This window comes from Schistosoma mansoni, assembly GCF_000237925.1.
Source record: "Schistosoma mansoni, WGS project CABG00000000 data, supercontig 0062, strain Puerto Rico, whole genome shotgun sequence".
NCBI lineage: Eukaryota > Metazoa > Platyhelminthes > Trematoda > Strigeidida > Schistosomatidae > Schistosoma > Schistosoma mansoni.
In genome coordinates, this window is record NW_017386029.1 from 26,149 (window position 1) to 51,523 (window position 25,375).

The 25,375-nt window shown below is 33.4% G+C and overlaps 1 protein-coding gene across 1 annotated transcript in view; it reads right to left on the reverse strand.

Moving 5' to 3' along the window:
- Window positions 1-25,375, reverse strand: part of Smp_163650 (C-terminal pdz ligand of neuronal nitric oxide synthase protein, putative) — a gene marked incomplete at its 3' end in the record, with an annotated part of 102,529 nt that overhangs the window by 10,803 nt on the left and 66,351 nt on the right. The window contains exons 4-5 of the mRNA XM_018790525.1: window positions 8,027-8,225; window positions 3,056-3,955 (exon numbers count right to left, since the gene is read on the reverse strand). Coding sequence (XP_018646158.1) covers window positions 3,056-3,955; window positions 8,027-8,225 — 1,099 coding nt within the window. The remainder of the gene's footprint in view (window positions 1-3,055; window positions 3,956-8,026; window positions 8,226-25,375) is intronic.

Consider the following 25,375-nt stretch of genomic DNA (forward strand, 5'->3'; position numbering starts at 1 on the left):
GACAGACAGTATTGTTTATGTCAGTAATAACTTGCCTATCTTTTGCCCATTTATTCCCATGCTTGTTTGAGAATTTGTGGTTGATGTTGTGTTATAGCACTCATAAACACTCCTATTACTACCTTAAAGGGTAGTTACTTAAATCGCTTGATGACTCATTCTCACGCTTGATACATGTGCTACGACTTCATTCTCATTGTTATTTGATATTCTCACTCTCACTTTTCTCTCAAACTCGTGCCGTGTGTTACTGATCTTTTGAACTGTGCTGTGCTAAAATAAAGTAGTCAACTCTTCGTATTTACCTTCTGAAGATTATGAACCTTAGGAATTAGTGTAATAACGGTTATCATCAGAGCAATCGATGTACACTGTATGGAAGTTATCTCGAGAATATAACACTACAGATGAGCATTACATAATATCAATTAGGTTGTTGTCGGATTTATAACCATTCATGAAAACTGAATATTTTCGGTTCGATCTGTAAATACGTCATGCTCTCAGACTTCTGAGGAGTCCTAATCTAGATCAAATGGTTATCTAGATTTCCCTGGGTTTGGGTGGTAACTCTATGATGAATATCACTTACAAGCTGGTGTAGCTTCATCAAAAACCTCCAACCAAACACACTTTGATTGGTAAATAAAGTATAATCTAAGCTTGGGATGTGATTGGTTTACTTAAGCGAGACGATGAATCCTCAATATCCGATTGGCACAGCAAAGTACTAATAAGTAGGCTAAAAGAAACTAAATGACAAACTAAAGTCACATAGTACAAATGTAACTATCAGAGTCTCATTTAAAGTTCTCGGCATGCATCCTACGACCAGAATACACACATACAGTAGAAATCCAAAAAGGTGTAATGAAGCGACATTTTCAAACTTAGCATTCCTATCTTCCAGCTAACTAACTAACTGTTTCTTTACCTTATTTAGCTAGACCGTATATTATTCAGGAGTCTTCGCCACAGACGTTGCTGGGATGTCAAGAGTAAAACTTAAGAATAGGAACAGTATTTACAAGTAACCTCCATGGTTGGATATTGATCTTCAATATTGTTGTATTTTGATAGATTACTTAGAAAAAAATGTTACATCTAAAAAACTGTCGAACATCGGTAATCCAATGATGTTAGTCTAAATCAGAACTTTCGGCACTAAAGCATTATCTACCCGCTCTTCCGTAACTAGGAAAGCCTCAAAGTGGCACTATTTGTAACTGAGATTGATACACTCTTTTCTTTCTTCCTCCTTATAAAACTCGATTAATCTAATAGTTAGAATTAAAAGATATCTGAGCAAATTACTTTATTAATAAAGATGAGAATTAACTACCTCGGTAAGTGTTATGCCCCGATAACAATGGTGAATGGTAACTTTGGGATCCATTTATGGACCAATATTATGCATATAATTTTTATCGTATATGTGCTTAATAATTAAACTACTCATATTCATGTTCCTTTCATTGTGAGCTTTATTTTGACCCTTGGGCATCCACTAGGTCACAAGATATAATAGTAAGTCTGTTTGAGTTAATTCTAAAAGGTATATCAAATCCCTGATGGAATGATGTCTGATAATTTATTTTGATGGATGGTTAAAGCGGAGTCTAATATTATAATATATGCTTTATAATGTTTAACGTTAAATAATGTTAAGTTATGGTAAGCGAAGATAGGTAGTGGCTAGCAGTGGAATCCACGACGCGCGTTTTGTCCTATTTGGGAATTGTCAGCTGGATGTACCTGCATCTCAGAGTTGATGTTCACTCTGTGACTCGAACCCAGTACCTTCCGCTTCAAACGCCATCGCGTTATCCACTCGGCCATCTTTGCTTACAATGCTTTTGAATTTAGGCTACATCAAGGCAATAAGTACAGTATGCACATATGCCAATAAGAGACTGGCCAGTTGCAGTCCTAACACATCGATGGGAAGATTCAAACAAACAATACTAAATGAATTTAATGTTAAGTTATTCCTATTTTGGTCAGTGTTTGCAGTAAATGTATTTTTGAACTGCGAATGCACCATAATTGATACATTAACTACTCGGAGTTAGGACTTCCAAAAACTAAATATAACATTAATTGCATTAGTTGTTTGAATCTTCCCGTTGATGAGTAGCATTTCACTTGATCAGTCTCTTTTGTGAATCTTATGTGGATCGCCTCAATAATTGCATTGGTTCACAATAATTTTTAAGTACGGATGGATGGTGATTAACAGTGGAATCCAGGATGCACGTTTTGTCCTATTTAAGAACAGGTCTTGGGTTCGAGTCTCAGAGTGAACATCAACTCAGATGAAGGAATATTTAACTGGCGATTCCCAAATGAGGCAAAACGCACGTCCTGTATTCCAATGCTCGACCACCATCCATCTCCTCTTATAAACATAAACATTGTAGTATCAGTTTATATGTTAAGCCCATATGCTTTATTCTAGCTACTGGCCAAGCCAATTCACCTATATATTATGAGTCTATTTTGATCTTGTTAATTATTCGCTTATTAACCTTGACTACTTTTTTATATGAGCGTATATGTATGCACACTTCATATCTCATTCACCATATGTCTGTCATTCATTTTCGTTTGACTATAAATGTTGATTAATGCTTGCTTATAGCGAGTTGGCTTCCCCGCTATCTCCAAAGCGCGCATCATTTTGCTTCTCTCTCTTCTGTTCGTTTCATCGCTCTGATTCCCTGGCCAGATCAATGAGTGTAGAAAATATATGTATTTCAAATCCATTCTCGTATTTGACTTATCTAACTCCGTTGTTCACCAACGCGGAATAAAGTCATTTATTACATACAAGGATAGACAGTACGTATATTTTGACAACAAACAATCATTCATACGATCAAAAAAGAATCAGATTTAGGCCTCTACAACATTCATTCAATATACCTTGACTAACTAATCCTTAATTGTCGAATTAACAACTACTCAACACGAAAAAATATAACAAAAGAAGGGACAAACAAAAAAAAAAACTTTAAACACTCCAAAACACATTTTTAAAAAATTTTCAATTTACTTTCATTGAGCAAATCTCTAGCAACATTTGTATCCAACGATCTACTTTGATGCATTCTTCTACCTTGTTCTAATAATAAAGATGTTGAAGCTGTATTTTCAGTAAATAATGATAATAATTCTTTTGTAAATAAATCTGTTTTCTCATTTCTATCTTCACCAGTTTGTAACATCCATACTAAATCACGTGTTGTAATACTTGTTTTTAATTTAGTACTTTTATGTGAACTCGTAGGTCGTCGTTTATGATGTTTATGATGTTCATGTCTATGACGTATTTGTAGTTTGTCTTTAGAACATATTGAACTTAATGAACTAGCATTTGATATAGAATGATCTGTTAATATACGACTATTCACAGATGAATTAGATGTGATTGTTTGTTTAGATGATTTCGATGTTTCTGAATTATCTCTTGAATGATTATGAATACATGGTGAGGATTCTGTTTCAGAACCACTTGAAAATTTCGATGTATGCTTTTTTCTGTAGGATTTTTGTTGATTTATAGTTGACTTAGACTTGTGACAAGATTTTTCTTGTTGATCATGATCAATATCGATCAATTCAATAGATTCATGGATCAATTCTACAGGTTCTATATCAACTAATGTATTATCAGTTTTGTTTAAATCATTTAAAAGATCTTTTGTTTTATGAGATTTATAAGATTTCTTGATTTCATTTTCTTTGTTTCCTTTGTCAACATCATCGTCACCATGATCGTTTATAGTAGAATCATGAGTAGTTTTCTTATCTCTATGCTTTTCTATTTTACGATCATTTTTTAAATTAACCACTTTTTCTTGTTTTATTGTTTTATGTTGTTTAAATTTATGTTTTGATTTTGTTTTATGATGATTTAAATCACCATTATGTTTTGTTAATTTATTTGAATCATCTAATTTATTACTACTATCAGTATGGTTAATAGTAGTATTAGTTGTCTTTTTGTCAGATTTTTCAATGTTGTCTTGATCAGGTTCATTATTTTCATCAACATTATTACCATTATTATTATTTTCCGTTGTTTCTGGTTGTTGGCCTTGTTTTTGTAAAGCGATTCGATGACAAACATCAAATGCTTGACCAACTGTTCTGACTATTCGCATAGCTTGTAACTAATAGGAATGAAATAAATATACATATATATGCTCAAGAGTTAGTTGAAATAGAATGAGTTCATGTTTGCCAATGAAGACTTATATACGTTTGTACGAATATACGTCAATATTGGGACGGATAGTTTGACAAAAATTAGGCGCCGACTATAGACAAGTTATTATATTTCAAATAATTTCAGCGATTGAAATTTAAATAATTCCAATGTTTCATCTAGCAAACTTGTCTGAACATTCATTATTATAAATTAACCAACATAGAAAATATAGACTGTTATCTTTTGACTGAATTGTCTGAATGTGTTGATCTTATTGTCAGATGAGTTAAGGTTGATAAATACACATTACCAAAGTGTTTCACATTAACACAACGGGGTTTTGTGGAGATTTTAGTAATTTTATATAATGCTGAAATCATGAGTCAATTGAAGCTAGACCATCATGGAAAACCTGGAAGCACTGGACGGCCGTTTCGTCCTATTGTGAGACACCTCACCAATGCTCATCCACGATCCTGCCTCGCGGGACTCGAACCCAGGACCAAACAGTCTCGCGACAGAACACTTCACCGATAGACCACTGAGCCGGCCGTCATCCAACGGTGTTAATGTCTAACCTCAACCAATCCGCGAGGCGGGATCGTGGATGCGCACTGCTGAGGAGTCTCATAATAGAACGAAACGGCCGTCCAGTGTTTCCAGGTTTTCCATGATGTTTCAAATTAAGCTGAAGCAACAGTTTAATACTTATTTACATATATGTACTATTTTTTAATTAATCATTATTTCTGTCGATTCATTTCAGCCATCATATATATATAGTTCGTCAGCATTTGGAATCAGAATTTATATTCCTCTACTTTCCTTTTCTATTTATTCATCTCTTTGTTATATTACTTGGTGTTTTTTATTGGATTGAGTGGTCTATAAAGTTATCTGGTTGTTTGAGTAAATACCCAAAAGTTAATTTCTTTATTTGGTATACACTTTCCATTTCAACAATATACTGAATTCCTGTTTGTTAGTCAAATCCTTCATCATTCATGATAAAATTCATTAGTAATGTACATTATCTCTTATCAGTAGTGTTTAAAATCATTCTTATAAATGTATATATTACATGCCGAAAATCTACCTACACACCATTTACTGTTGTTAACATGGAAGCTCGCGAAGGTTGTTCAATTCAAAGTCAGTTTCCACAACTAAATGAAATCAGTTGAAGAGCCTATGGAAACACCAGGGGGTACATGATAGTCACTTCATTCTAGTTTGGAAATCTTTATTTCAATTTATAACAATTCACTGAGGGTAAAACCATAGCCTTGCACTATCATAATAATCATGATAGCTTAGGATTATTTAGTTTATTTTTCTTAACATCTGTCTATATACAGTTTGTTTGGTCATCGTTTGTTTCTACTATCGGACGATATCTGCCCTACTTATAATGTAGCCAAAAATAAGTATATGAACAAATGCCCCCATTTTTAACCATAAAAGTCATACAATTTGTTTCAAATTATAAAATTGTTACATAAAATTGTTTTAATCAGTAGGATTCTTAGATTCACAAAGTTAACTTTTTATCACTTTGTAACTATAATTGATTTTCTGAAGTTTTCTGAGGAAAAGAATGTAAAATTCTCAGTTACTATACAAAACTTCAAGATCAATATCATGAATGGGAAGCATCATTGATAAACAAGGAGAATCGGATGCAGATGTAAAAGCGAGGATTGGCAAAGAAAGGGCAGCACTTCTGCAATTGAAGAACATATGGAGCTCAAAACAGCTATCGACTAATTTCAAAGTCGGAATCTTCAATACGAACGTCAACATAGTCAGTTCTACTGTGCGAAGCTGAAACATGGAGAACTACTACATCCATCGTCAAGAAGGTATAAGTATTTATAAACAGTTGTCTACGCAATATACTCAACATTCATTTGCCGGATACTATCATCAACAGCGTTTTATGGGAGAGGACAAATCAGCAGGTTCCAGCTGAAGAGGAAATTAGGAAAAGACGTTGGAAGTGGATAGGACATACATTAAGGAAATCACCAATGTGCATCACGACTCAATCCCTAACTTGGAATCCGGAAGGGAAACGGAAAAGAGGAAGGCCAAAGAACACATTACGCCGGGAAATAGAAGCAGATATGAAAAGGATGAATATTAACTGGAAAGAACTGGAAAGGATTGGTTGGGACAGGGTTGGATGGAGAATGCTAGTGGTCAGCCCATGCTCCTCCACGAGAGGTAATAACCGTAAGAAATAAATGATGATTTTGAATATTTTAATAAAACAATTACTGGATAAATCCTTAAATTGACATGTTTTGAAGAATCTAATCGACTTTAGTAATACGAGACAAATATTCAACACAAATTAGTTTTCCTAATTAAAGGAAAAATGCAGTTAAAACTTAGAAACTATGGTAACTTTTTGAAAGCTCTGGTTTACAGAAACACACTTAAATTTGATCAACCAGAATTTCTTCATTGAATCAGATCAGTCAAGAAATAAAATGCTATCAACAGATAGTTTCGTACTAAAACAGAATATAAAGATGGTTTATATAATAAAGTGACTAAAATTAGTTAGCCGTTAAAGACTACAAACAATTGAGCAGCTGTATCTTTCTAGTATGATTCATTTGAGTTTGATCTTTGCTGAAGTTAGCGTATACACATGCCTGAATGCCACGCTAAGACATAATGGATGTTCTATTGCTTCCTGGTTTTCGACAATTGACTAGCTTTAATTACTAAATGATGTAACACATATACAAATAGAATAATTGTCGTAAACTTCTGATTCTGAAAATAAGAAAATTGTCAATAAGGGTATTTGCGGAGGTCATAATGTTTTCAATAGTTAAGCGTTCGTGCACGAAACCGGAGGTCCTGGTTTCCGGTCTCACGTGCGCGACTTTGTGTGCACACTGTTGGGAAGTCCCATACTAGGACGAAATAACCATCTAGTGCTTCCAGGTTGGTCTAGCTTAGACCGGCTCCTGAATTCAACTGTTAATAATAAAATTGTTTATTTACTGGAAAATATTTAACTTGACTTACTTTTTTGTAAGCTTTAAATACATTGCATCTAAAGACGCTTGTCCTACTGTCTCTTGCTATATAGCTGAATATCTTCAAATCTTGTGAGTCGTGCGATACATAGAAAATTCTATAGTAAAATAAAATGGATGTTATGGAATTTTAGTGGACACTCAATAATTCTGTAATTAATACATTGTATTATATAGCAAAGTCTGTTCGCAGAGTCATTTTTAAGGTAGCTAAATTTCTAAGCTAAATCGTCCTGGTAAAATCTCTGATGAGCAGTGAACTTACTTACTTACTTACGCCTGTTACCCCTCGTCGAGGAGCATAGGCAACTCACCAGCATTCTCCATCCAACCCTGTCCTGGGCGAAATGAGAAGTAAAATCAACTTATAATTAGGTAATTACAAATTAGTTAAAGCGTACCACTAATGAATAATAAATGATTCATAACTTTTAGTCTCGTGTACAAAATTGTGATCACAAACACTTTTTGAAGTGACAATGACATTCAAATATTTTGCCTAAATAATTTAGTTCGATGTAGTAAACATTACAGTCTAAATCTGAGCTTATAGGTTATTTATCACTTTTCAGGACCTCGATTTTAAATTCAACGTTTTGAAAAGGCTGCTTCAAGCTCATTAGCCTTTAGCTTATTTTTGAAATTGACATTGACTACTTATAAGTAGACTCAATTTCCATTCGAAAAATGTACTAAAAAGATGTTTATCCTTACCTGTATATTGGATGATATAGCAAAAGATTTGATTGATGTATACAATCAAGCATAGATGTATCTCTTAATCCTAAACCAAGTAATCCACTGCCAGTAGCTGAAATCGCATCATACTCTCCAGTTATACCATTTGAATCTTTAACTGATGTTGTATCAGTAGTTAAAATTTCACTGAATACTCGATTACCGGGATTTTGTGAAGATGAAATAAATGTTCGTGATACTGGCCAACGAATTCCAAACTGAATAATCAAAAAAAGAATAAAGCTACAAGGTTAGTAGCATTTACAAAGGATAATTATTTTTAAGCTGAATATTATTGAAGTGAATATTAAAGTTAGAAGAGAAAATGTAGGGAGTCATTTTTCACCTCTTTCAACGATCAGATAAACAGACATGGCTGTTCGTTTATTAAAATCCTATAACATCATTGATTTAAGGAAAACTTACGTTGATATTATTCATCATTAAACTAATTATGCAGTGAGTTACATTATACATTTTGATTGGGCACAACTATTTATCGGAGGATATGAGATTTAATGTAATGGTTCCGTAGCCCCACATTGTATGTTCATGTTCGTGGTCCTGTTTGTTTTTAAACTGATACGTAAAATTCAATGGATCATATCACATATTTAACTAAAAGTCTGTTAATTATACTAATAATCGAGGTGTTGTATAGATAAGAGCATGAATACTTATTTTTCAAAGTTATTAAACTGTAAAGTTTCATAAGCAAAGATGGATAGTGGCTAGCAGTGGAATACAGGACTCGCGTTTCGTCCTCTTTGTGTAAAGTTTCATTGACCTATAAGCATTTTACAAGGATGTTTTCATTTAGTTCAAGAAAACGATGATTATAGTGTAAACTGTAGTCTGGTTCCTTGGTTCAATATTATTGATATGAAATCCTTTCTCGGTACTTAATTTTAAAAACGTCCGATTATTCTACCACTTGTGCAAAATGAATTGCTGGCTATTCTTGACATATATATGAATACCCTAATTTATTTATACTGTCAATACAAATTGTCTTAAGGTGAATAACTTTCAAATATATCCACAAATGGATACAAGATCATTCTTCATTAGTTTGCTTATGTCACATGAAGAATCCATACTTTATGGTGATATCCTATTTGAAGTTTGTTGTCTCATAATCAATAAACAAAAACAACAACAGTTCTTTTTAAAGCTTGTTACGATTACAAATTTGACTGATCCAACTATACAGTGTACTTCCAACCTTAACTTATGTTTACGTATTGTCAATTTCATTACCTAAATTTTTATATATTTCAAACCATCACACCATCAAAAGAACACTTATCCTTGTCCAATTATTGTAACTTAAACCTACTACATTAAAACAGTCACTGTAAACATCTAAACAAACGAATAAAACTACATTATCAAAACAAATCAATATTTACATATCCTATGATTTACTCATCTTTTTGCATTCTGAAATCTTCCATTTGGTTGAATAGAAAATGACTTTAGATGAAAATAACTGTCAAACTTTTCAATAAAATTTTATATAGTTGAGATCATGAGTCAATCGAAGCTAGACCACCATGGAAAATCTGGAAGCACTGGAAGGCCGTTTCGTCCTATTGTGGGACTTCTCAGCAGTGCGCATTCACGATCCCGCTGAGGAGTTTCACATTAGGACGAAATGGCCGTCTAGTGTTTCCAGGTTTTCCAGCTTCAATTGACTCATGATCTCAACTATATAAAACTAGTAAAATCTCCACGAAACACCCTTCTGATAATTTTCAATAAAATGTTTATTTGCTTTGTTTTTCATCAATAAAAAATACTCCAGAATGATGTAAACACCATGATATTATTTGAACTAATAGGTCATCTAGTAACAAAGGATTGTGTTCTTTTTAAGTATCAACTAATACTACTATATGAATAGAAATAAATGGTTGTTAATGTAAAATATTAGCAATAATGAATTTATTTGCTTTTAATCAAGTTCTAAATTTTTTTAAATTATGAATCAGTAAATAATATTTTAACTCCGTCTGTAGCTCATCTAGATTTACTGTCGGTTTCAAGCCCGAGTAAAGGAAGGGGGTTGGGCATGGGGTTAGCGACATTATCTCGTAGAAAAACTACTTCGCTAAAAAACGCTAAGCAGAAAAAAATAATTCAAATAATATTTTGATCTTAGGTAGTTGGATATAACCGACAGGAATCCCAGGGCCTAGGTTTTATGCTGTTTAACACAAATTAATAAAGCGTACATGTAGTCCTGCATCACCCAAGCAAACATGGATGATGATTGGCACAAGGAATCCGCGACGCGCGTTTCGTCCTATTTTGGACTTTTCATTTGGATGTACCTGCACCTCAGAGTTGATGTTCACACTGGGACTCAAACCCAGTACCGTTCACTTCAAACGCCATCGCATTATCCACTTAACTAGTGAGTCCTTGATAGCCACTTACTTGTGCAATGGTGCGAAGCTCACGGTACTGGGTTTGAGTCTCAGAGTGAGCATCAACTCTGAGATACACGTATGTCCAGCTGAAGAGTCTCAAAAGGAACAAAACGCACGTCCTGGATTCCACTGATAGCCACTATCTATCTTTGTTTATAATTTTAGCGTATGTTTACCAAAATGAATAAATTACTAATCATAACATAGACTATTTGAAGAAAATAATTTACACTTTTCAAAATAATAAATTAAGTTAAATGAAAAACTGTTTCCTTATTTCTGTAAACTTTAAATTAGTATTGGTTCACTGACCGACAGTGAATTGGTAAATAATAAATAATGACTAGGAAGAATAAAAATAATTTACACCTATAAATTCAATAAGTCCATTTCTTTGTTACTTTGTGAAAATGAAAAAAAAATATCCAAGAAAACTTAAAGAATATCCTTGTTATATCAAAATAAATTTTCAAAGATTTGATTTACATTCCGTTTATCAAATTGTACTAATGAAATAAGTAGACAGTGACTCAATTTTATAGATTGGTTGAAGGTTATACATTAACACTGTTAGATTTCGGCTGAGTGGTCTAGAAGTTAGGCGTTCGCACGCAAGACCGACAGGCCCTGTGTTCGAGTTCCGAGTGCAGGATCATGGGTGAGCATTGCTAGGCCAAAACTAGGGCGAAACAGCTGTCTAATGCCTTCAGGTTTTTCACGGTGGTCTAGCATTAATTGACTCGTGAATTCAACTATTAAATTACTGTAATCTCAACAAAACACTCTTTAAAAATAAGTAATTGTTGCACTAATAGAAATAATTTTCAACATAAACATGAATTTTTCATAGTTGAAATCATGATTCAATTGAAGCTAGACCACCATGGAAAACCTAGAAGCAATGAACGGCCGTTTTCCGTCCTATTGTGAGACTCCTCAGTAGTGCGCATTCACGATCCTGCCTCACGAGATTCGAACCTAAGACCTACCAGTCTGGCGCCAGAGTGCTTAACCACTAGACCACTGAACCGGCATCCGATGATGTTAAAATCTAACTTCAATCAATCCACGAAATTAAGCGACCGTTCACCAATTGTCTTCATTGCGTTGGTATCTCACAACAGACGTGGTTGAACTCCACTAGTCACCCCTTCTGATTATAAACATGAATACTATTTTCTTTTTTTAAATCAAAAGATAACGAGTTTCTCTATTGTTTATTTCCGACTTCAACATTTCTGATATAGATTAAATAAAAGTTATTCTCCCTTTCTATATTAGATTTCATATCTATAATCAAATGTTTATTTTTATTCATTATCCATTCATTTACTGATTATTGTCAATTGATTTATTGTATCCACTTTAGAATAGATTGTTATATTCATGTAACTACATATATATACTTTTCTATTCCATTCCTTATATATTCAATTATTCTAACGTAATTACATCGAAATTAGCGTACAAAGTTGATATATATGTATATAAGTAGTATTAGTCAGTAATATATAAGTAGTATTATTCAGTATATATAAATATATATATTCACTGGTCAACTGGCCTAAACAATTAAGTAGTATGAAGGTATATCTCGTAAAAAAAATTATTCACCTCTTGAAAATTGAATTATTATTATCATTATTATTCGATTTCGTCTTTGGATTTCTTTTTATTATTATTATCATCACTGTTTTTCTCTCTCTTTTTTTCTTCTTTCAATTCTCAAGTGGATATTTCCCCCCCAAAATTGTTCTTTATCAATATTATTATTATGGTTATATATATATATATATATATAGATACCAACTTTACTCTTTTATTTTCATATTATCTTCAATGTTCCAATTCAATTAGATCCAATTTATTTTTAAATGTTGCCTATTACTTCTTACCTTTGAAATAAGTAAGATTTAATGATGAATGTTGCTTATTTGGTATAATTATAAACTGATGATTAGAAAAGACTCAAGTATACAAGCATACATAGACAAAATACATAGTTTATATTGATATATTTAGTGTAGACTTTTTTTTTCCTAAAATTCGGGTTACTGAATTATACTACTTATATTAGTAATACCCCTTTCACTAACTTGTTCATCTCATCAATATAATTGAATTTGCATTATAAACTGTTTATTAATAAGAATGTGTAGTCCGTTATTATTATTATTATTATTATTATTATTATTGGAGTATGTATAAGAAAGGAATATAGACTTGAGAAATAGGTAAATATAGAGAGTGATTTGCTTAAGAACGTCAACGCTAATAGTCACTAAATGATTTCACGCTTCATTTTCATTCCATCTAATTTAATTTATACTCGGGAAAAAAATAAACCAATGTAAAATACATTAATGGTCATATTTGATATAAGTTTTTCATGCCTATGGCAATTCATTTATTGAATAAAGATTAAAGAAAAAGTATTCTATAAAAGAATTCTTATTCAAGTTTACCCCAATAATAAGACCGAAAAAGACGTAATATTTAATGGTTAAAAGAAGGGAAGGGAAATCATTAGGAAACAATTAGACAGTTTATAGCTATTCGAGTAGTTCAGTAGAGATTTGTTTTTCAAATTAAGGTAAAACTGACTTTTCATTAATAGTTTAAACGATATGAAAATGATTTAACATTCATTATATCAAATGACTACAATTCCTGTTCTTTTATATAGTTAAGATCATTAGTCAATTGAAGCTAGACTACCATGGAAAACCTGGAAGCACTGGACGGTCGTTTCGTCTTATGGTGGGACTCCTCAGCAGTGCTTATCCACCATACCGCCTCGCGGGATTTGAATCCAGGACCTACCAGTCTCGCGTCAGAGCACTTAACCGATAGACCTACAATTCCTGTTATTATATAGTTAAATAGTCCCTCAATATAAGTTTAGTTATTCAGCTCTCCACGTAAACTAGAACACATTTTGATCAAACAAGGAAATCGTTATTATTGTGAAAATCTATTCTTGCAGATTACATTACTATAAGGTTGGTATCACCCATATAACGGAATCAGTATCTTTCAGTGTAAACTGAAAAAAGAACTATTAAATCATAATTAAAAAGGACCACATAAGTTTACTGGGTTTTAAGTAAATCTACAGAATTTTGTGAGTAAATTACCAGTGAATCAATCCGTTAACTTCTATTTTAATAGTTATTCTGATTTACTTACATTGATTGATCAATGAGCAAATAAAGGGATGTTGCGTTTGTGCATACCTTGAGTTTGATCAAATCCAATTAATAAATGGGTGATCTGTTTATCTATCTAAGTTAGCGGACATGACGCCGATCGACTTGAATTCAAGTGGATGCAAACAGTAGACAGACTCTTTGTCTAGATTCTGTGATGGCTGGAACTTATCGACAGAAACTGTTATATCGCGTTGAGTGATGTGCATGCCCTGTTAATATATGGGCGTGCGTTCTTGCTCAGTTGATATATATGAACGTGATAAGACCGCTAATTAGAGGGGAGTGGATTATCGATTAGAGTAGTGATACACAAAACTGTATGAGCAGTCTTGAATGCTTATCAGTCCTGCTATCTGCCTAGCCCATCCAGTTAAGTCCAGAACACCAATAACAGCCTCTGTAATATGAATCATTTATTTCAAACATACTGGGTTTGTATACCAAACAAACTGACCACATCATACCATAAAATAGAAAATAACATTTGTACAAGATTTGGCCAAATGTGGCTGTGAATAGGGAGAACAGTAATTAATGAACTAGGGATAACTCAAGAATGGTAAATCGTATAATAATAATCTATAGGTCAAAATAAAGCTTATATTAAGAGAGACACGAATATGAATGGTTTAGTTACTTAACAATTATACAATAGGAAACATACATAGTCCTCAGAGTTACCATCTACACGGGATACAACAGAAACTGTCTGTATAATTGAAATCAGTGGTGCTTTCTATGGAATCAGGATCAACAAAAACAGTTGTCAGTCACAGATATTCTTATTCAGAATCAGTTACACTGATATTCCAACTATACTTCGACGGTGAATGGTAACTAGTCAAAGACCTATCTACAGAAATTTCTACCGACTGTATCCAATCACTTAAAGTACAAAAACTATTATTTTGATATACTTTTGGTTAGCATAGACGATTAATAAACACTTCTTTGTTATGTAATACATCTCTTCTTTTTAACATTCTAAGTGTAATCAAGTCGAATACATATTTTATGAATGGTTATTAAATGTGATAACATATCTTTAGCATAATGTGTAGCTCACAGTAGGAACCTTAAAATAGCCTATTAATTATTTAAATGATTTAACGTATTTGTAACAATCAAGTGTATAAAATAAGACAATGTAAAAACTAATACACAAATCAAGCACGGAGATTGTTACTAGGGCTTAGATTATACCGTTCGATACCTGCTAGATTATATTCAACTAAGTGTACAGTCAGTCAGTCAGATACAACGTAGGACCAGGCACACATGTGCATCTGTCCAAGTGACCATACCTCATTAGCACAACAAGAGGAACATCGAATTCAGAGTAGTTAATTTAGTGGTGGTAATATATAAAAGAAAGGTCGTATATAAGGATATAGTACAGGAAGAAAGAAAGATATGAAGCAATTTTAATCTCAAGGTTTAAGGGAAGATAAAGAGTGTATACACCTATGCCATTGTGATCAATTCTGGGCCATATCACCTAGAGTCTCCAACCATTGGTTAAGATAGTCACGGAGACCACAACCAAGTAGTATGTACCCACCAACATGACCCAGACTAAAAGTTAGTGACTTTAAGGACTGATGCCACGTTTTGGTTTGGCCGCCCCTAACTTTCTTCCAACCATCGCCAATACTAGTCAGCATAGCGCGTCGTGGTAATTGGTGTTCAGGCATACATAACACGTGGCCCAACTATCTCAGTCGATGAAGATTCATAACCTCCGTAAAAATTGATAATTATAAAGTGAATCTTACGTTACTTCACGAGTTCACATTGTTAAGAAGTTTCATGCTAGAACGAAATCATTTATTTTCAGTGGTTCTCTAACTTATGACTCTCAGTGATGAAATCTACTTCATTAATTATCATCAATTTTGAGTTCACTTATAACTAGTTTCCACTATCTTTTCTATCCAACCATGAAGGCATGTGATTTCTCATTTATCCAGAATCCATTGAAAGTGATTTCTCAGAATCTGTTGAAAATGAATAATCACACTAATGAAAATATACACATGTATGTGACTTCTTTTATACCAAAGAGCAAAATATAATTATACATTTAGTAAACAGCCCTTTCATAAGCCATTGGTGAATATTTCTTAATAGTTACTTATCTTCTATTTAGATATTATAAATCAAGATTATAATGAGATAATCCATATCATCTGTAATCACTTTTCCTTGACTATTATGTTTGTTTTTAATATACTCAAGTTACTCCCTATCGAACTACTTCAATTTTTCAAAAAAATCATTTGTTTTCTTAGTTATTTCTAAAGTTTCCAGAGAGTTTATACTTCATTAAATAGAGGTGGTGAACATAAATTAAGGTTCATTTGAATACTTGTAATTTTTGGGTAGAAATACGTCTAAGGTTCAGAAGGACGATTAAAGCTCCACGACCAAGCCATCCAGCTCAGAGAACAAACCTACATCAAAATCACGTCTAAAGTTATTCCAAGGATCACTGAATGCAACATTCTAGTCCATTTCTATTAACTTATAAATTAACTACCGGTAAATATACTTCGCATCTGAAACTGACGTGTTTTTTGCAAGTTACATTTTGACATTATATAGATAAGAAAATTTGGTAGAAAACGTTTTCAGTCTGCTTTTCCTAAATGATAGTTTACTTTAAAATTATCTTCACATTTGTCCCATATAATAATCGTAATTATTCTGTCTAATGAATTTAAACCTGCTTCGATCTTGGCACCCGGACAGTACCATAGCCTACACACAAATCAAGTGACTTGTGTGGTCCCCAAATGCCCTGGTAAGGCCAAGATTGAAGAGGACCGGCCCTCTCTCTCTCGAAATGCTCTCATACAGCCACGCGTATACAGCCTCTGTCAGGGTAGTCTTACTCACTGCCTTCTCGTGGCGGGGGTGTTGTTTACGAAAGTGAGAGGACGAAAAGCGAAGGTCCAGTGCTTAAACCTGGCTGGTGGACACGGTGAGTCCACCTAGGGGAGTTGGGAAACTCTGATTCCAAACTTGTGTTGCACATGAGCTCCAGGATTCTGAGGGAGCAAAAGGTGTATGAACCTATTGTTAGTCATCGGCTACCATGGGACCGTATCTCCCTACGTCGCTCCACTGACTTGTGGATCAGACCTTTAGGTCAAAGGCTGAGGTTGTGGTCCCTTAAGGAAACTACCTGCTTCGGTCTGAACACCCGGACAGTATCATAGCTAAAAATGGACTTATTGAAATAGTAATAAAGTGGCATATGTATAAACCAGTTGAATGTAATAGTTTAGACATGAAGTGAAATATATTCACTTTTAAAATATTATATATTTTCCAAGTATCAACTATCAGTGAGTGATCATAATAGTCTTGTATTCACTATAAACATATCTATGATATAAATGAACAGTTGTACATTCGTAAAATGTTTTTTTTGGAAAAACCTTATTGATCGGTAAATCAACTGTTGAACCATATTTGTTTCATTGTGACGTATAACATTGACTATCTATATACACATATATATATTCATGCAAAGGTGTACAGTTTTAAGGTTAGTATTCATAAAAATGTCATTTTCAATTTTTTTATTTTCCTTATTTAGTTGTCTAACACATTTGTAAATATACCCTTACAACTAAACGATTATAATTGAACTGATTTATTTGTATCACAGTTTCTATAAAATACATAAAGGAAAAACCCAAGTCAAATGGAAAATAACGATAGTACTTTCTGGACATTCCTTATTTGTAATGACAACTTAACTTATTTACTGTATCATTCGTTAGTACTTGATAATCTGATTTCAATTGATCATCACTGTAAAATCTAGAATAAATGTGTTTCATATAGTTGAAATCATGAGTCAATTGAGGCTAGACCATCATGGAAAACCTGGAAGCACTGGGTGGCTGTTTCGTCCTATTGTGGGACTCCTTAGCAGTGCACATCAACGATCACATCTCGCGATATTCGAACCCAGGACCTATCAGATCCGTGCGCCAGCGCTTAACCAATAGACCACTGAGCCGGATGAGCATTGCTGAGGAGTCCCACAATAGGACGAAACGGTCGTCCAGTGCTTCCAGGTTTTCCATGATGGTCTAGCTTCAATTGACTCATGATTTCAACTATATAAAACTACTAAAATCTCTACAAAACCCCCTTCTGAGAATGTGTTTTAGTTCAAATTGCCGTATCTTAAATCAGTTTAGTGAGAGAGAAAGTTATCTGGATGGTAAGTAAACGATTGAAATTAGTTTTAGTAATATTAAACTTTAGAAATACAGTTTAAAAAACAAATGAGAAGGAATGATTGAAAGTTTGGGATAAAGTTAAACTCGAGATTAATGCAAAAATGATGATGGAAATGAAAAAAACCATTGTGATCAACTCTACACCCGTTATTCAACATACGCGATTCTTGATCATGACTACAATGTGAACGTATTGAACAAACTTTAGCCAGGTCTTCACGGCTCAAACTAATGGCCAGTGACTTCATGAGTTTTTGTCAGGCCTAGATCTTTCTGATCATAACGTCTTTCAAACCTACTCGTAAGCCAAATAGTATTGAATGTCGAGGAAGGGATTGCTTACTGATGTTAGACGTATGTCGTAATGACTACAGTTGAAAAACGTTTCAGGCATGACTGTGCGACCTGCTTTTCTACTTAGTCTCTTACACTCACTTTCACTGACTCTATGGTTGGATCATATTCTAAAAATCATTTAGTAATACTTTTGACTGAACACTTAACCTGGAAATTGATTAATACTTTTTGGGAAATGAAAGGTTTTTCTAGAAAAATAATTTGTATTTGTATGTGCTATAACCATTTCATAGCGCACAATTTACAATTAAATTCACTGTCTTAAATTAATCTACACCAGGATTAGTTTATTGAACTTCATTGTTAATTACGAAGTCTTGAGTTGACTTAAACTAGATCACCATTGGTAACCTAGAAGCACTAGACGACCGTTTCGTCCCAGTATGAGACTCCTCAACAGTCCGTAATCACGATTTCGCATGCAGGACTTTAACCCATGACCTACAGTCTCACGCAAAAACACCTAAGCTCTAGATCACTGTTGAGGCATCAAACGGTCTTATTGTCTAACTTCAATCGATCCATGATCTTGCGCAACCATTTATCCATTGTCTGAAGTAGATACCTGTCTCTACTCGACAAGGATTGGAGGTTAGGAGGTCGTGAGTAAGACCGAAGGTCATGGGTTAGAGTCCCTCATGCGAAATGGTGGATATGCACTGTTGAGGAGTCCCATACTAGGACAAAACGGTCTTCCAGTGTTTCTAGGTTTTCAATGATGGATTGGCTTAGACCGACACATGAATTCAACTAATAAAATTACTCCAATCTCCACATACTCCCACTCTAATTATGAAGTCAACGTTACACATCTTCTTTTTGAATGCAATTTCAACTATCAGAATTTTTATTTTCCTTAGTTTTGGAAATAAAGATAATTTTGCAAACATTCTTATATATCATTATTAACTTGATTGTCAGTCAGTTTTTAAACCAAATAAATAATCAGAAGGAATAGGCAAATTCCACATAATAGCATATTTCAAATTAAGAAATATGTATTTAAACATATATTGAAATCATTTATCTAAAATTAATTGTCAGAAGGGGTTTTCTGGAGATTTCAGTCATTTTATGGTTGAAATCATGAGTCAATTGAAGCTAGACCACCTTGGAAGATCTGGTAGCACTGAACGGCTGTTTCGTTCTGTTGTGGGACTCCTCAACAGTGCGCATCCACGATCCCGCATCGCTTCCAGGTTTTCCATGGTAGTTTAGCTTCAATTGACTCATGATTTCAACTATAAAATAAAGTTAATTGTTTAGTCAGTCTGTAAACCAGATGAAAAATTACAAGAGTAAGAAGAATTATAAGCATCGATAACATTAAGGGAATAAAATAACAGTCATCAAATGTCTGATTACGTAATGTTTAAAGTAATACTTTCAGGCAGTGACAGTATGAGAGAAGAAAATGGATCCATTTAATTTATGATAGAAATGGTTGCTAATATAATAAATAATCCTAAAGAAATCTAACATGCGAGAATAGTTTGAACTTGTCCCGGTTATCAATATGTTCGATTAGTATTTCTATCCTATAAAGAAGGATTTGTAGCCTATCAGAAAACAATATCTGTGTGTGTTCTCTCCAATTGTTATTCAAATAAATACGGAAATACAACATCTGGAGCTAATCTACGGAAGAACTGATTTCAAACATTTTTTTTTCTGTAGTTGTATGAAATCATATCGGTGAGTTTAATGCTATGAAAAAGAATATGCAAATTACTTGGACCCTAGTTAAATTCATGTTAGGAAAAATCACATGTTTCATTGGAAATGAATGTAAATCATTTGTTTATTTTTTTTATTTTTCTAAAGCTAGCTTGGATTATGGATTGAAATTAACCATATAGTCAGGAATCAATAAAGATCTGGTTAATCCTAGTGAAGAATTTATCACTACTTAAGTACGATCCCATTTTTTAGGATCAAACTCATACTCTTCAACTCCTATGGTTATTTATTGCTTTTATGACTTTAAGTACAGCTGAAATTCAATTTAACATTTATATTAGTAGTAGTAGTCTAATGATATTCAGATAAAAGATGGGGGGACTCACGGTGGTATTGTTGTGAACGAACACTCAGGTGAGGACAGCCAACTTATTGTTTAATACAAGATTACGGAGTAAAAAGCATACATTCAATATTTCGTTTGCAAATCACCTATCAATTGTCTGAAACATCATCGTCCCTTCGTCACTATAACAATTACTTTCTGTTCCCGTTCTCTTCGATTAGATCTTTCTAACATTCTGCTATCAGGCACTTCTACTTCTGATTGGTTTAACATGATATTTATGTCTGTCGACATAAGTAGTATACACCACAGTATTAAGAAATGAAATAATTAACGAAAAGTTAGGGAAAGTCCTCCAAAGCTATCCTGAACAGTTGATGTCGAAGAATAATAGTAATTGCATTCAGCTGAATGAATAACGATTGATAAATAGAATTCTGATTACTAATGATGCAATATACATTGAAGTATCACAGAATAGAGAGACTGATTGTTCTTGTGTTTATATACGCAAACTTACTGAAAGTAATCAGGTCAGATGCTTCAACTAACTATTTTTTGAAATACATGTATATTAGTTATCAAGGACAAAGTTATTTAGTCACATACATACTTGTATATAATGCCCTTTTACACAGAATTCTAAGTGGTCGAGACAAATGGTCATAGTGAAAATGGCGTCGAATTGAACGTAAACATATTGGAAAGCTTGAGTACTTTGTTCACTATGAAGTTAGCTTTTATAACAGAACGATGACAGTTGAAGGCATTGGAACTAGAAATATAATAGACCTTCATATCATCCTGTATTCAAGTTTTCTGGTAGCTCATGCTTTATAAATTAGATAAGATTGAAGTCACGATCAGAAATTTTGAGCTAATACGAAGCTGTCATTCAGTTAACGAAAGTGATCAATTGTAACAGTGAAGGTGAATGAAGATGATTCAGCAAAGAAAATTTTGTTTTCAACGATTTCATTTACTTAGGCTAATTAACTATGGATATCCTCCTAGAATCGTTGAGAAAAATTTGGAACCAAAATAACTACGTGAAAAAGTTTCCAAAGCCTCAAAGAAAACGCTTCATGAACCTTCAATTCAAAGGAGATACTGCAGCAGAAATTCTGAATAATAGACTTTCGAGACTTTTGGGAAAAATGTTTTATTCGACCAAACCTTGTACGATATTTTCTAGTCGGCCTATGATTTGTGATTATGTAAAGGATAAGCTCCATCTTTGTACCAAAGCAATATGTATCTATCATTTACTTAATCGTGCGATGCAGGTCATGTTGGTCACACAAAGAGTGCTCTTTCCAAACGCATCTCCGAAAATTACCCTATCTGGTTTTCAGAGTATGTTCAAGAGCTCACTCTTGGATAGTCTAATCACTTCCGGTAAGAAGCCTCCCTCAAAATCATACATACCGTCAAAAGAGCCAGCTCAAGAGGAATGGAGATAAAAAAACCTATGTACAGCAGAAGCTATTACTATACATCGGTTGAAGCCTCACCTTCAGGTATAAAAACAGTATATTCATTCATTTATTCTGCCATGGTCGTAACCTTCCTTCGTTATATTTCATAATCCATTGCCTTTTTAATTATTGTTCCTACTCTTTTCCATTTATTTTTACAACTATTAATTAGATCATTTTACAACTTTTAATCGTTTCGTTCTTCCAAGTAGATAATTATCTTTACCCTGCCACTTTTCACTAACCGACTATTAGATAACTTCTTTTCAATATCTGATTTTCGTAAATAATTCATAACAAGATACCACTTCAAGTCTTTTTAATTACTTGTAACTATTCTGTTTTACTATAGACTACTATTTTAATAAATAACAATAACTATAAATACGATTGGTGAAGATTTGTAGCTCAAGTGGATGATTTTGATGAAGTTTTGTTCTCTGAGATGGATGGGTTGGTCGTGAAGCTTTCATCGTCCTTTTGAACGACATCATCAGCACAAACTTCGAGTCGAGAACAAAACTCCATCAAAATATAAATACGATTGTTCGGCTTAAGTAAATGAAATTATCTGAAAGAAATGTGTTATTCCGTTGTTTATGGTTTTCAGCAGTTCTTTTGTCAGTAATAATTCTCAAGTCAAGTTGAATTCGAAGTTATCTTAAAACATATACATGGTAAATGAGGCATCCCAGAGATATGAATATTTAAAACATTCATATAATAATCAAGGCTATTCATTGTGAACACTTACAATAACAAGATATCATCTATGAAGTAGTATGAAAATGGAATAAGTATCCTCAAAATTAGTAAAGATTTGTGTGACCATAGTTTTTTAGCACTATTGACAATATGTACTGTGTTATTTATAAAGATAACTAAAAGATTCTATATAGTTGAGATCATGAGTCAATTGAAGCTAGACCCTGATGCAAAACCTCGAAGCACTGGACGGCCGTTTCGTCCTGTTGTGGGACTCCTCAGCAGTGCGCATCTACGATTCCACCTCTCGAGATTCGAACCCAGGATCTATCAGTCTAGCTTCAATTGACTCATGATCTCAACTATATAAAATTACTTAAAATCTCCACAAAACCCTCCTTCTGATAACTAAAAGTTTCGACAAAATGTAGATAGGCTAACAAAAGAAAATACAAATTGAGTAATTCAAAGGGAACAGTTGTAAAACTTGAGTAATCGAGGTCGAAGTAAATGATTTACTAATATCTGCCGAGTTCACCGTAGGTAAATGAAGCTTATGTGGGTTTTTACACTGAAACAATAATCTCTGAGTAATGTCATCAACAATTTCACCAGGTTATGTGAGTTTCAGATATACATTTTATAAAAGCCAATCGGAATAGGGATTACTTGAAATCTATTCCATTCTTTAACAATCTTCGATATTGTACATTCATAATAATTTCAAAAATAAATACTATGACTTCGAATATCAAGAGGTGCATACGAACTTCTATTTGAATGTCACAGTATATCAATATTTACGTTTTCACTACATACTCAGAAAGTACCACCTTTAATTCGTTTCACACTCATGGATAAATACTGTTGAAAAACCAAGGTACAATGATGAAGCAGCTAAAATACAACAACCACACCATCAAATATTACACTTAACAAATATAAAACTGTGAATTATATGGTTGTAAGCAAAGATGGATAGTGGCTAGCAGTGGAATCCAGGACGCGCGTGAATTATATGGTTGTTTAATTTTCAGATCCATCATCTTTTTACATTCGAATGACAGATAAGCATATACTATAGATAATTTTAATTTTAAAAAAGTTGACACTATAATTTATGGACGACCTTTCGGTGACGCTAAACTGACCTTGAGAGCGTTCACACAATAACTAAAACCAAATGAAGGTTATAAACCAGTATGAAGAATTAGAATCATAATTTACAGTTGATGATTAGGGTTAGGAATTAGACTTTAGATTTTCATCGCAAACGGACATCATCTATAATACCAAAATAGTATTTTGCCAAATGGATGAATGAATTTCACGCCAAAATCCAAGACCTATTATCTTATTCCTGATTAGTTCATCTATAAACTATACTCTCGTCAAAAAGAATAAACTCTTCATATACAATAGTTGAGATCATGAGTCCATTGAAGCTAGACCCCCATGCAAAACCTTGAAGGAATGGACGGCTGTTTCGTCCTATTGTGGGATTCCTCAGCAGTGCGCAGTCATGACCCCACCTCACAAGACTTGAACCTAGGACCTATCAGTGCCGCGCACGAGCGCTTAACCCCTAGACCACTGAGCCGGCCGTCATTCAATGGTGTTAATGTCTAACTTCATATACAATTTAAGAATTCTTTCTGTATTATTATAATTAAAGATCTTGTAATAACTATTATCATATCTTCTCTTCAGATAAATAAACCAACATACTTAATTGGATTGTTTATTATACGATCTAAAATGTCACCATTATCTTTATATATATACATCAACATTTTTACAAGATAAATCAATGAAATCTATAACAATTGCATAAATATACTTTTATCCTCAATTAATATTTCAATTATTTATATAAGTGAGAATTAGTTATAGAAAATGGACATGATAAAAAGAAAAGCCGATATGGAAGAAGGAGTGGAAGGAAGGAAGGAAGGAAAGAAGGAAGGAGTGAAAGGAAGGAAGGAAATGATGAAGATAAAATTTTGTTTTTCAAAACCAAAGGATTGTCAATCCCTTTCTTTTTTTTTAAAGGATAAATAGAATGATATTAATCCAGGCAACACGAAAGTTATTTTTACAAGAAAAAAAGAAAATGAATGTTTCATACAAGAAATAAACACTACAATTACTAAAAGGGGTTAATGAGTATTATTGAATTCTCGTTTTTAAAATCTCGTACTGATTGTTGTTAAGTAATGATTTTAAACCTGGAGAAACTGGACAGTTGTTTAATTTTAATATGGGACTCTATAGAAATGAGCATTCATGATCCTATCATCGAGGATCGAATCCAGGACCTAAGGTCTTGGATACAAACACTTAACTTCTAGACTACTAAATTCGAACACAGTGGTTTACATGTTTGACTTCGATCGATTTGTCATATCACCCAAACATATTTTAATGTATTTAGTGGATAATTGGCTTATACTTGACAAGGTTGAACTCTAGTAGTCGCGGGTTCTCATTCAAACTTCGTAATTACTTATGGAAATCAGTCACTAGTAAGCAATTGATGATTAATTACTGCAACGGATTCATGTAGATTCTATGATTTCTTACTGCTAATATCCGATCTTTGTTAACCGATCATTGATTGCCAGGCAACAATCGATATCTATTTCGTCTACATACGAGACTTCTCAGGAGTGTAAATTCATGACCCTGTCAATGAAAGATTTATAACCGAATTGAATCAATATAAGAGATGAGATTCGAACCCAGGACCTACCAGTCTCGCGCCAGAGCACTTGACCGATAGACCACTGAGCCGGCATCTCACAGTGTTTATGTCTAACTCCAACCAATCCGCGATTTTGAGCAACCGTTCACCAATTATCTTCTGTGAGTTGATATCTCACAACAGACGTGGTTT